General features: G+C 41.8%; 1 protein-coding gene across 1 annotated transcript; it reads right to left on the minus strand.

The window, feature by feature from the left end:
- Window positions 1-5300: 5300 nt before the first annotated feature.
- LOC311422740 (olfactory receptor 4D1-like) lies at window positions 5301-6149 on the minus strand (the record flags this gene model as incomplete). Its single annotated transcript, XM_084496092.1, has 1 exon — window positions 5301-6149. One exon carries the CDS (start codon window positions 6147-6149, stop codon window positions 5301-5303), a length of 849 nt encoding a protein of 282 aa, XP_084352218.1.
- Window positions 6150-15239: the final 9090 nt, after the last annotated feature.

Raw genomic sequence — 15239 nt, forward strand, 5'->3', positions numbered from 1 at the left:
CCCTGGGGAGGCATTGGATTGAGGGTTACCACTCTGGAGGTGGCTTTGCTGAACAAAGAAGGCAATTGCTGTGTGTGCTGTAAGAGTGTAACACTGGTGTTCACTAAGTTTCATAGTGTGCGAGAGTGACCCAAACATACAACTATTAGTAGTTGGTATTTAAGGGTTTGCTTCATTACAGGCGTAGGGTTAATTGCCAAGACCATGTGCTCCCCCAGATGTCAGGTTAGTGGTCCCAAATGGTTCCATAGGAATTCCCTGCACTAAAGACAAAGCCCAGCTGACAACGAAAACACTGACAAACCAAAGAAAGGAAGAAAGGAAGAAAGGAAGAAAGGAAGAAAGGAAGAAAGGAAGGAAGGAAGGAAGGAAGGAAGGAAGGAAGGAAGGAAGGAAGGAAGGAAGGAAGGAAGGAAGGAAGGAAGGAAGGAAGGAAGGAAGGAAGGAAGGAAGGAAGGAAGGAAGGAAGGAAGAAAGAAAGAAAGAAAGAAAGAAAGAAAGAAAGAAAGAAAGAAAGAAAGAAAGAGGAATACAACAAAGCAAAACCAAGTAGCCTTTGTCTATTCTTTCTGTTAACAAAAGAAGGGATAATAAAGATACCCACAGAGAACACCAATAAGGCATAAAGAGTGAAGTTCAGTGCTGTCTGCCTCATTAGTCACATTGATTCATTATCCTGAAGAGTGCCTCTATGTGTGTGATGCAGATGGAGCACTATGCAGCACTGTGCCAACTGTGGCAGCTTCATGTTTTGTTACTGCCCAGAAGGGGAAACTGAGAGAAAGAGAGAGAAGAAATTAGACTGCCACAGCAGAACAAATGGTCATTAACTCTGCATTCTCCAGGCTCAAGTTCTGTTACCTAGGGGGGAACCCAACATTGGACTACACTAGTGAATCTCAAGGCACAAAAATGTTCTTTGGTGGCAGAAGTGTATCCTTATATGGGGAGAGTGGTGCGGAAGTACATTTTCCACAATACATATAGGGACCTTGTCAAGAGACCACAACAAAAGAGAATAATACATTATCAAAACAAGAGCAATGCTCACAACCCTGTCATGATTCAGCCACCTTTTGTAAATACTTAATCCAATTTCTTTGTCTGCTGTATCTTACCCTTTCGCTGCCCTTTTGTCTGTGGTTTTTCCAACATGAACAAGGAAGTCAAAGTTGTGGACGTGGGAGCCACAGATGATTTTAATTTATATATAAAATAAGGGAACTCTTAACATCTTCAGGCATTTAAAAATCTAATGTATTTGAAGGGAATCTTTGTGGTTTTCATTGTTTCTATTGGGATGGAAATGAAAGAATAGTACATTACTGAAGTTCCAGTTTTGAGAGAGACCTCGATAAAGCCTACTCAGAATAGAGAAGAACATTAAAAGTTACCCTTAGACTGGAAGGACATGTATTTACAATACTTTTCTTAACTTTTGAGGTCCAATTAGCTGAAGTAGAATCTGCCTAAGCTCTTTGATCATTTACAAAGTTTTAACCTATTGCCTTGGTACAAAGTTTTAACCTATTGCCTTGGTTTAGCTTTTAATTAAAGTTAATTAAACTCGTGGCAGTCATTGCTTTACTGATAGGTTAGTGTTTTATTACCTAATGAAAAACACCTGTGAAGAACAACTCTTACTTTGTGTACTTCTTTTTTAGTAACTATGAGGACTTACAAGTTTTGGTCTTAATACTTCCTTTTGGTCTTAGAACTTCCTTAGTACTTCCTTTGTATAATAACAATAGGCATTTTGAAGTAAGTGTCTTACCTTCGGCAGCTCTGCCGTACAGTGTCTCCAAAACGGGTTAGGTGATTTTCACTAGAAGAATTTCCTTTTTTTTTTCTTCTTACATTACGGACAGCATTGGACCGATGATGCCTACAGCCAGCTTACATTGCAGTGTCCCCTCACAAAGCTTACATTTTTGTTGGTTTGGTTTGGTTTGTTTCTTGGCCAAGAGAATATCTGAACTACCTCTGAGTCATCATTTACTCCGAGTTTAAGAAGACTCTCTTGAAATCTCTATTTCCCTTTTGGGTGGGATCTACTTCAGATGACTTTGGAACTGTAGAAGTTGGTTGATCTGAACTTGAGGCTCCCTCTGTAGACAATGGGAGGGAGCGAGCCAATTCCATACTTCTGATAGTAGATCAAATGCTATTTTGAGTGGCAAACTTCTCTTACTTGTCTGTAAAGGGGGATCAGAGTGACTTCTTCAGACTTAAGCATATCATGTTTTACATGTTTAATGCTATGAATTGTGCATCCTGAAAGAGTTGATGATCATTGTTAAGCAAGAGGGTGTGAAAAATAGCTGAAAACATCAAAAGATGTGTGATTCAAGTGATATAACTATGGGAGAGAAAGCTTTGTTTTAGCCCTACCTTAACCACTGATCTAGTCTGCTGTCTTTGTCTATTTGGACTGGATGCTTTTAGGGGCTGTAGCTGACATTTCATTCATTTCTAGCTAATTATTTTGAATCCTCCCCTCCCCTCCCCTCCCCTCTTTCCCTTCCCTTCCCTTCCCTTCCCTTCCCTTCCCTTCCCTTCCCTTCCCTTCCCTTCCCTTCCCTTCCCTTCCCTTCCCTTCCCTTCCCTTCCCTTCCCTTCCCTTCCCTTCCCTTCCCTTCCCTTCCCTTCCCTTCCCTTCCCTTCCCTTCCCTTCCCTTCCCTTCCCTTCCCTTCCCTTCCCTTCCCTTCCCTTCCCTTCCCTTCCCTTCCCCTCCCTTCCCCTCCCCTCCCCTCCCCTCCCCTCTCTTCCCCTCCCCTCTTTCCCCTGCCCTCCTCCCCTCCCCTCTTTCCCCTCCCCTCCCCTCCCCTCCCCTCCCCTCCCCTCCCCTCCCCTCCCCTCCCCTCCCCTCCCCTCCCCTCCCCTCCCCTCCCCTCCCCTCCCCTCCCCTCCCCTCCCCTCCCCTCCCCTCCCCTCCCCTCCCCTCCCCTCCCCTCCCCTCCCCTCCCCTCCCCTCCCCTCCCCTCCCCTCCCCTCCCCTCCCCTCCCCTCCCCTCCCCTCCCCTCCCCTCCCCTCCCCTCCCCTCCCCTCCCCTCCCCTCCCCTCCCCTCCCCTCCCCTCCCCTCCCCTCCCCTCCCCTTCCCTTCCCTTCCCTTCCCTTCCCTTCCCTTCCCTTCCCTTCCCTTCCCTTCCCTTCCCTTCCCTTCCCTTCCCTTCCCTTCCCTTCCCTTCCCTTCCCTTCCCTTCCCTTCCCTTCCAAGGCAAAAAAAACACTTGAAAAGCAAGTTTTACAATGACACGTCACCCCCAGAAAGAACTGAGACATCAGAATTCATTTCTGAAACAACCTCAGAGACACCAGTATCAAAGACTACGGCATTGAGTGGGTATATCACATCCCCTGCCATGCACAAGCCTCTGGAAAAAATGGAAAAATACAATGGACTGTTAAAGACTACACTAAGAGCAATGGGTGCTGGGACATTCAAACATTGGAATATGCATTTGGAAAAAGCCACCTGCTCAGTCAACACTAGGAAATCTGCCAATTGATCTGACCCTGCCCCGTCAAAACTTTTATTTAGAATGGGATAAAGTCCATGTAATGCACATACAAACAAAATAAGCAAGCAAACAACAACAACAAACTACATGCTGGCAAAGACAGTCTTGGTTATTCCTGCCTCAGGCAACAGCAAACCAAAGAAGAATGAATTTTGATGGAACCAAAGTGCAGCAATGATACAACTAAAGAAGTATCGTAGTATTGCACCAGAGCTGGTCTCTGCATGCAAAAATTTAACACTACACACCACCTCTTCTACCCTGAAAGATCATTATGTCTGATGGAGCCCAAAGTCATGAAAGCTACAGCCCTTGCATAGAGGGCTGAACCACAGAGGGATAGGCCGTAGACCAAGGGATATCTGTGTGTATATATCAAAAGGCTGGAAAGGCGGTGATGATTAATGAGAATGTTTTGGAAACTGTGACACCTGACCATGACATAAATGGTAAAGAATAAGAGGTGGATATTGCCCTGGTTTTGGCTAGGACAGAGTTAATTTTCTTCACAGTGGCTGCTATGGTGCCATGTTTTGGATGTAGGAGGAAAATAATGCTGATAAGACACTGGTGTTTCAGTTGTGGCTAAGCAGTTCTTACCCTAAGCCAAGGGCTTTTCAGCTTCTCATACTGCCCTGGTAGTGAGGAAGCTTAGAATCCACAAGAAATTGTGAGGGGACGCAGCCAGGACAGCTGACCCAAACTGAGCAGAGGTGTGTTCCATACCATATGACACCACACGGAGCAATAAAACTGCAGGGAGTTGACCAAGGGGGGCTACCATTATCTGGAGACAGGTTTGGCATGAGTTGGGTGTTAGCGAGAAACTGTGTTGCATATCACTTGTTTTTTGTATTCTTCCCCCTCTCCCCCATTTTCTTTCCTATTAAACTGTCTTTATCTCAACCCATGAGTTTTATCTGTGTGGTACTTAGCTGCTGGCTGGGTTAAACCACAGCACACTGGCTGCCCAGGTCTCCAAGTACTCAGCGAAAAATCCTAAAATCTGAATAAGTCTGTGATGAACCTTTGCTTCTTCTGTGATGGAACACAGTTGCATAAACTAAATTAAACTAAACTAAATTGTGGTAAATACATGTATATTAAATGAGTAAGACTTTCCCATTCTTATGCAATAGCTTTGTTCTCTGTTCATCACTCCTTAATTTCCTGGACTACTATATTATTGTGATAACGATAAATTAACAATATTTCACGCAATGCATTGATCTGAACAAAGAATATTTCTTAAAAGAAAGTTTGGACATTTTGAAAATTTTGAAATAGAATATATATACTGCTTTCAAAAGCAATCAAAAATATTTTCATGCTTATTGTCAAGTCTTATGTTCTGCATTTTTTCACCTGATCACAAATAGTCCACATGAAAAGAAAATCAAAACAAAAACAAAGAAACAAACAAAAAATAAATCTGGAACAACCATATATAAGTTCCCTAGAATTTTTTAAAAAATAGAAACTTAAAAAATAACTGGACCCCTAGTAAAATGAACTACTGTAATGGACAAGGGATGTTTTCATTGGTTTAATTCGTGTTGTTGATTTTCTGTTTTCATACAGGTTCATTGTTTTATTAGTCTACAACCACTTTGATTTCCAAGCAGCTATTACCTTCAGAGACAGCATCTTAGTCTTGCGTCAATTGTTATTTAAATTTCTTTCTATGATTCTATGATTCTTCTTCTAAAGCAAAAATCAGTTATTAACACATTATCTACTTTGCTTTTACATTTATTTGTAAAAGAAAACAACCATCTAAGAAAGGAATGACAGTTGTGAATTTCTCATTCTGAAAAAGACATTGTTGAGAAATTTCTTGATGGCATTCTTCATCTCTGTGTTCCTTAATGTGTAGATTATGGGATTCAGCATTGGGGTGATGATAGTATAAAGAGACGACATGGCTTTGTCCGCCACAAACTTTTTGAATGGCCATGCATAGATGAAGATGCAGGGTACAAAATGGATGCTCACCACTGCAACTTGGGCTCCACAAGTGGAAAAGGCTTTGTGCTTCCCTTGTGTGATATGTGCCCTGATTTTGACCAAGATGACAACATGTGACACAATCAGGACAATAAATATGAGGATCATAAGCAGTCCGCTGTTGGAAACCATGAGCAACTCTACCGCATAGATATCTGTACAGGCTAGTTTGATTACCTGTGGGAAATCGCAGTAGAAATTGTCTAGTAAATTTGGTCCACAGAATGGCAACTGAATGATCAGTGCTACCTGCACAATAGAATGAACAAATCCCCCTATCCATGCTCCTGCAACCAGGCCAAGGCAAACATTGTAATTCATAATATTTAAGTACTGCAAAGGTTTATGAACGGCCACATACCGATCCAGAGTCATCACTGTGAGGATGACAACCACAGCACCTCCTGTGAAATGGAAGAAGAAAATCTGTGCAATGCATCCTCCAAAACTAATGGACTTATACTCAGACAGGAAGTCCCATAGCATCTTGGGCAGAGTCACTGAGGATTCACTGAGGTCTATGAGGGCTAAATTTCCTAGAAAAAAGTACATAGGCTTGTGAAGCTCTTGATCTATGATTACTGTGGTGATGATGGTGACATTTCCAAGCCAAGTCATTGTGTAAATTATGAGGAAAGTTGCAAAAAGTACATACTGTAACATGGCACTTTCAGTAAAACCAACAAAGAAAATATTTTTCACAGTGGTGGTGCAATTCTCCAGCTCCATTACTACCCTATAGGATGCAATCAACAGAGATGAGATTAGGTGAAGTAGTTATTATTCATAAATATACTTACTAAGAGTAGTCTATTAGCTATTCTATTGTTCTCCCTCAAATGTGATAGGCCATTGTATTTCTTTAGCTTTTCTTGCACTGCAGTTTTAATCTGTAGACTTACAAAGTCTTCCAGTACGTCCTTGAAAATGATCAGCCATAGGATTCATGTCATTTGACTCTAAATGCAGGTTTCAATTCAGAATTTTGGCACCTGAATTTGCATATCTGCATTTTGTCCATCTTCATGTAAACTACACTTCTAAGCTTTTGCTATAGTTAAAGTAGGTGGGCATGATTTGACTAAATGTAAGTGCTCAGTGTCATTTTAGATATCCCTAGGTAATCCAGATATAATCACAGAACGGGGAGATGTGACCTAGTATCTATGTTAAACCTTGGCATCATGCTGTTTTAGAGATAGCTGGTGTGTATCACCAGGAGATCTCATATAGCATAGACATATGTGTTTAGTCAGCTGAATTCCATCCTTGGGCTTTGGTCAGTAAAGTCAAACAAAAACTAGAGTGTCAAAATACTCTCTGTAAAAGAAAACTTATTCCTTCAGCTGTCCATGTTCCAAATGTTCAGTCTATGTGTGGGATTCAAGTGGAAATTCCACAGATGTGTCCTCCTTCCTTCTTTCCCTCCTTTCCTTCTTCATTCCTTTTTTCCTTCCTCCCTCCCTTCCTTCCTCCCTCCCTTCTTTCCTCCATTCTTCCCTTCCTCCCTTTTTCCCTTCCTCCCTTCTTCATCTTCCTCATTTATTCCCTCATTCTAATGACTCTGCATGCAACTGCAGACCTGCTGTATTTATTTCCCATATTGCAATATAGCTACTTTTTTAATCACACCAAGAAGACCTCACAAAAGTTAGAGAAATACTTTGATCCTTGTTTGCATGTCAATAGGCAGGCAAAATGACATACCTAGCAGATTCTGGAGTTTCTTCTTCTCCAAAAGTGGCCTGATTCCTTGTCTGTGGTATGGATAATGAAGAGCTGTGATGGGAAACTTCTTGGGATAGCTAGCTTTGAAATCAGCAAAGATGACGTGAGGTATGGATTCTTCAGATACACAAGAGCCAGTTATATTCTAAAGATATCTGTTATTCCTTGTGCAGTTTGGTGGAGGCTCAAGCTTCCTGCTAGTGGGTAAAAAGATTGTTGCAGATAACACTTCACTTTCATGTGACATACACTAAAATAAAAAAAAAAATAATTTATCTTCAAGGGCTTTAAAAATATTGTAGAATCTGCAAGGTATGTGTTCTCAGTGTTACTTGTACCTTTTGGAAAAACAGAAGTGTTTCTTCAGTCTGCATGCTCAGTATAAAAGAGCTGGTCTCAGGGTTTTACCCTTCTCTTTAAAGATGCAAATTGTCTATCCAAATTTTGATAGTTCCAATTTACAAGATTCATCTTAGCTAGTTGTCTACGCTGATTTCACACTAAACACAAAGAAACAATTCTTTTCACAGCACAGCTTTAAAAATGACCTTTAAGGCGTTTACCCCAAAGTAAACGAAAGCAAGTTCAGTAGTATTGCTTTCTCCTTCGACTATACAATCTTAATGTCTATCTCTGATGAGTTTCTGAATAATTCCAGCTAAGGGCTTGTCAATGATTGCAGCACTGCAACAGGTAGTTGCTTAGTAAAACTGTCATAATTGAGTATGTGATTGGCTGGTTTAACGCATGAGTGAAGGGGGTGTATTCCACATAAATTTAAGCATTCAGACACTTTAATTAGGAGTGAGCAAGCGTGCAAGCATACAAGCAAACAAATAAGATTATTCACTTTTTTTTTTTTTTTCCAGGCAATGAGATCTGCTAGGTAGCATAATGTAGACAGATAGGATGATAGGATTCATCTCACTTAAACATAGCTGCCTAAAATTTAATTGACTAAGTCTACACATATCATCCAGTTCCTATCTGTAAGCAGTGGGAGAAGATAGTTACTTATAAGCAGAATTTATCTAATTAGAGTTGTCCCAAACTGGTCAGATGAATCACCACAGCTGCTGATACAATTTCAAAAGGGGAGTAACATCCATTTATCAGAGAAGGAGTAAGGGAGCTGGTACTCATGTTTTTCCAGGCCTAGTCTAGGAGACAAGCTATTCTTTGTCTAGTGTACGGGAATGGAAAGGGTTGTTTCTATTGTTACTTCACTGCCTTGATTTTGTTTAAATTTTGGCCACCTTAGGAAATATCTTCACTTTGCCAATTAAGTTACCTGTACAATTTGCCCTCCGTGCCTCCTGTGATTACTCATCTGGGATTACTCTTGCTTCAAATCCAATCTCTAGGATGTTCCGAAGACTGGTGCAGTTCTGAGGAGAGCTCACTCCATTTTCTGTTTTCTATTGGCAGTAAGGTTGACACCACATAAACTTTGACTTTTTTTCACCAGAAACAATTTGTAAAGCTATCCCGGCTTTTGCTGCGCTCTCAGACACTCCTAGATGACCTTACCTTATTGCATGTAACAATGGCACTTTGGCATTCATGTTTTAAACCTTCTTCTGGGTAATGGTTCAGGCACTTCAGCATGTAATAATAACAATTACATTTTAAGATGCTTTATTGGTCTCTGAGAGAGGTCTAGCTTAACTGATCATAGCAAAAACACAGCCAGTCTTAAGCAGTGAGCTTGAGCTGCACTGCAAGATGTTTTTTTAGAAGGGAAAAAAAATAACTCCATAGGACACCTCTTTGTATTACAGATAAATACATCATGTTAGCAATGAAGATGAGGCTGATGCAGCTCCATGTCTCCAGGACCAGCCAGAACCACGGCTGAACATCTGTCCCCAGTTGGCACACACACACAGAGCAAACCTACACACCATATGTATGTACAAATATACATACATAGCTAGAACACAGAGCACCCTTGAAAAAGAGAGAGAGAAAGAGAGAAAGAGAGAGAGACAGAGAGACAGAGACAGAGAGAGAGAGACAGAGAAAGAAAGAAAGAAAGAGAGAGAGAGAGAGAGAGAGAGAGAAAGAAAGAAAGAAAGAAAGAAAGAAAAGAAGGAAGAAAGAATTGGGTGAGGAACACTGACAGAATGAAATGCAAACTCTGCTGACTGGCCTACAAAATATTAATTTTTTAGTTTGCTTTTTAAAGAGAAAGGTAACATAAGCCATCTCAGGGTACACTGTTTGCCTGACTTCAGAATCTTCACAACAAACAACTAATGGCAAAATGCTTAATTATATTTAGCATTTTTTTGTTGTTGTTGTTTAGATGTGCCCAGGGAAATTAACTTCCCTGTGCAACATTGGAAGCCTAATTAAAACGCTGGAGAAACAAACTTAAGGAAACTTCACTTAAGCTTCAACTAACTTTGCTTCTGAGAGCTGATCTACTTTTACCTCCAAGAAATGAGTTAGAAAATTTGATTTTTTTAAAAAATTTTATTTCCAAAACAGGCAAGGTAAGATCTAAAGTGACTTTTTGTTTTATTTTGTAAAAAGATTATTTACTCTAATACAGTAACACTAGAGTGATCAGCCTGAATCACTTCAACGGAACATGCCTTTCAAATGGCTACAGATTTTACTTTTGCCTCTTTTAAAGATGATTCAGATTGCACTCCAAGAGGAAATAAACATTCAAAATCATTCATCCATTAATTCTAAACTTTTTTTTAATGAGCCCACCCATCAGACTCTACCAGCAATATATCATGTTCCCTGAATTCACCTCTCCTGTTCCTTGTTTCTATATGCCACATGTGCATGAAACAAACCCCAAATGAATAGCTCACACAAACAGGAACTTATGTTGTTGATAATGAGATTGGTCTTCATCTAGTGTAAATCAGAATTTCACCCCTAATAATAAATACTGGTTTTTGGTGTCTAAGAAACACAGCTATTGATTTTGCTAGAGTCTACCTCACTCACACATGCCATCCTGTCTCCTTCATAAAGAACGGATGTTCTGGTTAAATTGTGCCATTTAGTAGATCATGGCTTCACAGGATGTAGCCAAAATAGACCTAGGCAGCAGCTTATGGTTGGATTCATGTCTCTAACTCCCATACATGAACTATTGATTCCAACATGTCCAAATTATGTTTTTTTGTTTGTTTGTTTGTTTGTTTCCTTCTTTTTCATTTCTTTTTGTACACCAACTCATTGGCAGTAATAACCTGGAAAGATGGAGAGGAACACAAGGCGGATGCATTGTCTGTCCAACTTCAGCAGTATGAAGAAAGCCTCTCTTCCGCTCTATGGGCCTGTGTCTCAGCTGTGAGGAAACTTTCCCAAGAGGTCCAGCAAATCAAAGAGTTATGCCCTAATCCTTATCTATATGAACCAGTGTCTCAGCTATTAGGAGTAAGTGCTCCTCTGCCCAAGAGAGGACATAGCGGGTACACACCATGTGCCATGCTGTGGTTTTACCTGTGCAACCACAGGGAGGACATGAGGAAGTGGGATGGAAAATCTACCTCAACACTAACACATAGATACACGAATTACAAGGAAAAACAATGGAAAAAGGGACTGAAAAAGGGACTGCTAAGAAAATGACTGCTCCAGTATCCAGTGAGCAGATCTCCAGAACAGATGAGTTGAGTTTACTCCTGGCTTCAGTGAAGGGACATTTGATCCACATTTACATGAAGTGAGTAATGAATTTCAACACAGTGACCACAACTGATTGGAAGGGCCCTGCCTCCAGCCAGGCAGAGGAAAGGAGCAGTCAGGTTTATTGGACTGTGTGGATTCAAAGGCTTGGCACATCAGACCCACAGAAGTATTAGGCTCTAGTGGACACTAATACACGGTGTAACTTAATGCCATCAAGTTAGAAAGGGGCAGAACCCATCTTTGTTACTGGAGTGACAGGGACAGCTGGTTGCATTGGCGGCTGAGGTGAGTCTAACAGGAATTGAGTGGCAAAAGCACTTGGTGACAAGTCTGGAGGCTCTGGTGCATCTTTGTCATAGACTACCTCATTGTATGGTATTTTAAAGATGCCAAAGGGTACTAGTGGGCTTTTGGCATAGCTGCCTTGGAGACAGAGGAAATTAAACAGCTGCCTACCTTGCCCAGTCTCTCAGAAGACCCTTCTGTTGTGGGACTGAAGAGGGCTGAAGAACAGCTGATATTGCTAATACATTTTTCACAATCCTTTTGGCAGCAGAGTGCAGGCCACACTTGGCTTTCACTTGGAGTGGTGTCCAGTACACCTGGAATCAACTGCCTCAGGGTGGAAATACAGCCCTACCATTTGCCATAGACTGATCCAGGCTGCACTGGAACAGGGGGAAACTCCAGTGCACCTGCAATACATTGATGACATCATCAAGTGGGACGGTACAGCAGAAGGAGTATTTGAGAAAGGGAAGAAAATATCTCCAAGTCCTTCTGAAAGCTGGTTTTGCTGTAAACCAAAGTGATATTAAGGGACCTGCAAAGCAGATCCGGTTTTTAGAAATAAATGGCAAATTGGATATTGTCAGATTCCAGTGGATGTGATCAACAAAATAACAGCTATGTCTCCACCAGCTAGCAAAAAGGAAACAGCTTTCTTAGGATTTTTTGGCCTAAGAAAAGCTTTCTTAGACATTGTGGGTTTTTGGAGAACGCAAATTCCAAACTACAGTCTGATTGTATGTTGTCTCTATCAAGTGACCCAGAAGAAGAACAATTTCAAATTGGGCCCTGACCAATGACAAGTCTTAGAACAAATTAATCAGGATATTCATCATGCTGTAGCCATTGGGCCAGTCCAGGAAGGACAAAAATCTAAAAAACATGCTCTACACTGCAGCTGGGGAAGAATGGCCCCACCTGCAACATCTTTCAGAAAGTACCAAGGGAGACCCCAAGTCATCCCCTAGAGTTTTGGAGTCAGGAATATACAGGCCAGCACGTGGATAGGCTGCTTGAGGGGTAGGCCTGACCATGGACACTTGGAAAGGCCACCTGGTTACTCAACACTAGGGTATCTGCCAACCAAACTGTCTTTGCACACTCAAAACTCTTATGCAGTGTAGAAGGAGATAATATCCCTGTATAAAAAACTTACTGGGGAAGACAGTCTGGGTTATTCCTGCCTCAGGTAAAGGCAAACGCATTTGTGGGATTGCTTTTGCTCAAGTACCTGGTTGCTCTTGATGGTAATGCATAAGCATGGGGAAGCCCCATATTTTGCTCAAAGGGATTTAATTTCGGTTGAGAAAAACCAATGATTTGAATTGTATTATGTTAATTGCTATATAATACAATATGTCATCGCTACTATGGTTGCTATATGCCACATCAGCAGTATTACAGTAAGAGTCACCCAGATTATACCTTTAATATCTTTACTGATGATTTGGAAGAGGGAATTGAGTGCACCCCCAAGTAAGTTTGCAGACAACACCAAGCTGGGGGGAAATGTCAATCTGCTGGAGGGCGGGAAGGCCCTGCAGAGGGACCTGAACAGGTTGGATCAATGGGCAGAGGCCAATGGGATGAGGCTCAACAAGTCTAAGTGGCGGGTCCTGCACTTTGGCCACAAGAACCTCATGCAACACTACAAGCTTGGGGCAAAGTGGCTCAAAAGATGTGCAGAGGAAAAGGATCTGAGGGTGCTGATTGATGCTTGCTTGACCATGAGCCAGCAGTGTGCCCAGGTGGCCAAGAAGGCCACTGGCATCCTGACTTGTATCAGGAATCGTGTAGCCAGCAGGACCAGGGACGTGATCTGTATTCTGCTCTGGTGAGGCCACACCTTGAGTAGTATTCAGTTTTGAGCTCCTCGCTACAAGAAGGACATGAAGACCATGGAGCATTTCCAGAGAAGGGCTACAAAAGTAGGAGAGGAGAGCAACTACTGGTCTATAGTTCCCCAGCTCTTCCTTTATACCCTTTTTAAAAATGAGAGTGATATTTCCCTTTTTCCAGTCACCAGGAACTTTGGCCTGAGTGCCTTGATTTTTCAAATATGATGGAGACAGGCTTGATGACTACATCAGCCAATTCCCTCAGGAAAATTCCCAGCCCCTGCCTAGGGGTTCGGGGACCCAAGAGATATGGGAAGCCTGACCATTAGTAAAGACACTGAGGCACAGAAATTGTTAAGTATCTCTGCCTTCTCCACATCTGTCATTACCAGATCTCTGTCTTCATTTGTCAGAGGTGGTACACTTCCCTTAGTCTTTCTTCTGTGGCCAATGTACCTGTAGAACCTCTTCATATTATTCTTTGCATCCCTCACTAAGTTTAGCTCTTGGTAATTGGAGATTCCTCTCTGAGAGGCACTGAGGGACCCATTTGCCACCCACACAATCTCTCAAGAGGTTTGCTGCCTACCTTGAACACACATTCACGACATCACAGAGAGGCTACTGAGCTTGGTCAAGCCAGAGGACTATCACTCGTTCCTGCTCTTAAATAATCACATACCTTAGGGCTTTTATTAAGACCCCTGGGCATCTCAGTTAGCACTCTGGAAGAATGGCTGCTTTCTATAATTGTGTAACCTCCACACTTGGAACAAGAAACCACCTGCAGCCCCAGTTGTCTCTTAAAGAGACAAAGAAAGTAACATACAGAGGATGCAAAGAAACAAAATCTTCTTCATCCTCTGGCATACACCTTTCATCCTTTATCAGCAGGAGGTGAGTGAAGCATCTAAGGTCATAGGCAATCTGTTTGCATTCTGTCGTGCTAGTGCTGACAAGCAGACAGGGAAAAAAACCACTGAAAATGGGCATGGAATTTAACAGAACCGAACCTGTGGTGCATGCACAGCAGTGCTAAACATAGGAATGTGGGGGAGAGGAAGAGAAAGAAGACTTCAATCAGAAATGATGGACTACCAACAGAGATCCTGAAAGTGAGATATGTATTGAAGCTTTTATGCATTTTAGCTTTTGTAGGATTTTAAAGCTGGGATTGCTTCAGAAATAAAGTCACAGCTTGGAGAGAAGCTAAGAGTTTGGTAGCTGGAGAGCTATTGGTACCTGGGAAGCACTTGGGAAAACAGTAGATAAGAGATGGAAGAATTAGGGGTGTTCAGGTCTTAGCTGTCTTACATAAAATTGATGTCAGTGAGAATTACCCCAAATCAATGAACTATCACAACCAATAAGGAAGAGAAGAATTACAGGCAATACTGTTCTCCTCCCAGTATGGGGCTTGAGATGTTGACTGCTAACCTTGCCTGAGGAGGAAGGACATTCTGCCTTGAACGGTGGATGACAAGAAAGGTGAGAACTGTAGTTTCACAGACATCTAGGTTCAAGAATGCCAGTCAGAACCAGGGAATAAATTCAGAGATTATATATAATTTTGATCTGTCCAAAGAAAAAAAATGCAAGTCTGAGGTAGACATGTAGAGCGGAATTCAAACAGCTGGACATGGTATTCAGTGCTGTCAGATCTGTTAGATCTGAAACTGTAGAGCAGAGCACATAAAATGGCACAAGAGGATGTAGCTTCAGATGCTTCTATACCAGTTAGGGATGAGAAACCTAGGTGGTAGAGATGTGAAGTCATGAAAGTCAAGTGCAACCACAGAAGTATCTATAGGCAAGCAGAGGTGAGTGTTACTGCATTGGATGGGTGTGTAGGGTCAGATAAAGGACAGCAGTGTGGAGCAATAGATTCCTGCAGGAATCTTCCTGACACGTGATGGGATGGGAAGGGTTGTTAGGTTAGTTCCAGAGCCGACCAAATCAATGAGAGGAAATTTAAAGTGAGGCAAAGAGACACTTAGCTCCAGATGCCTGTTGGCATGGATTTGCAGGTAGCTGAGAAATTAAATAGTGGACAATTATGGACCTATTTATACACACATCTAGCACAATGAGCCTTTCAACTGTCCATGTAGTAAAGGAGGAAATAAAGAAAACACAAAATGTCAACAATGTGTTTGTTGTTGTTGTTGTTGTTGTTGTTGTTGTTGTTGTTTTG

The sequence above is a fragment of the Aythya ferina genome, assembly GCF_964211825.1.
Source record: "Aythya ferina genome assembly, chromosome: 23".
NCBI classification, from domain to species: Eukaryota; Metazoa; Chordata; class Aves; order Anseriformes; family Anatidae; genus Aythya; species Aythya ferina.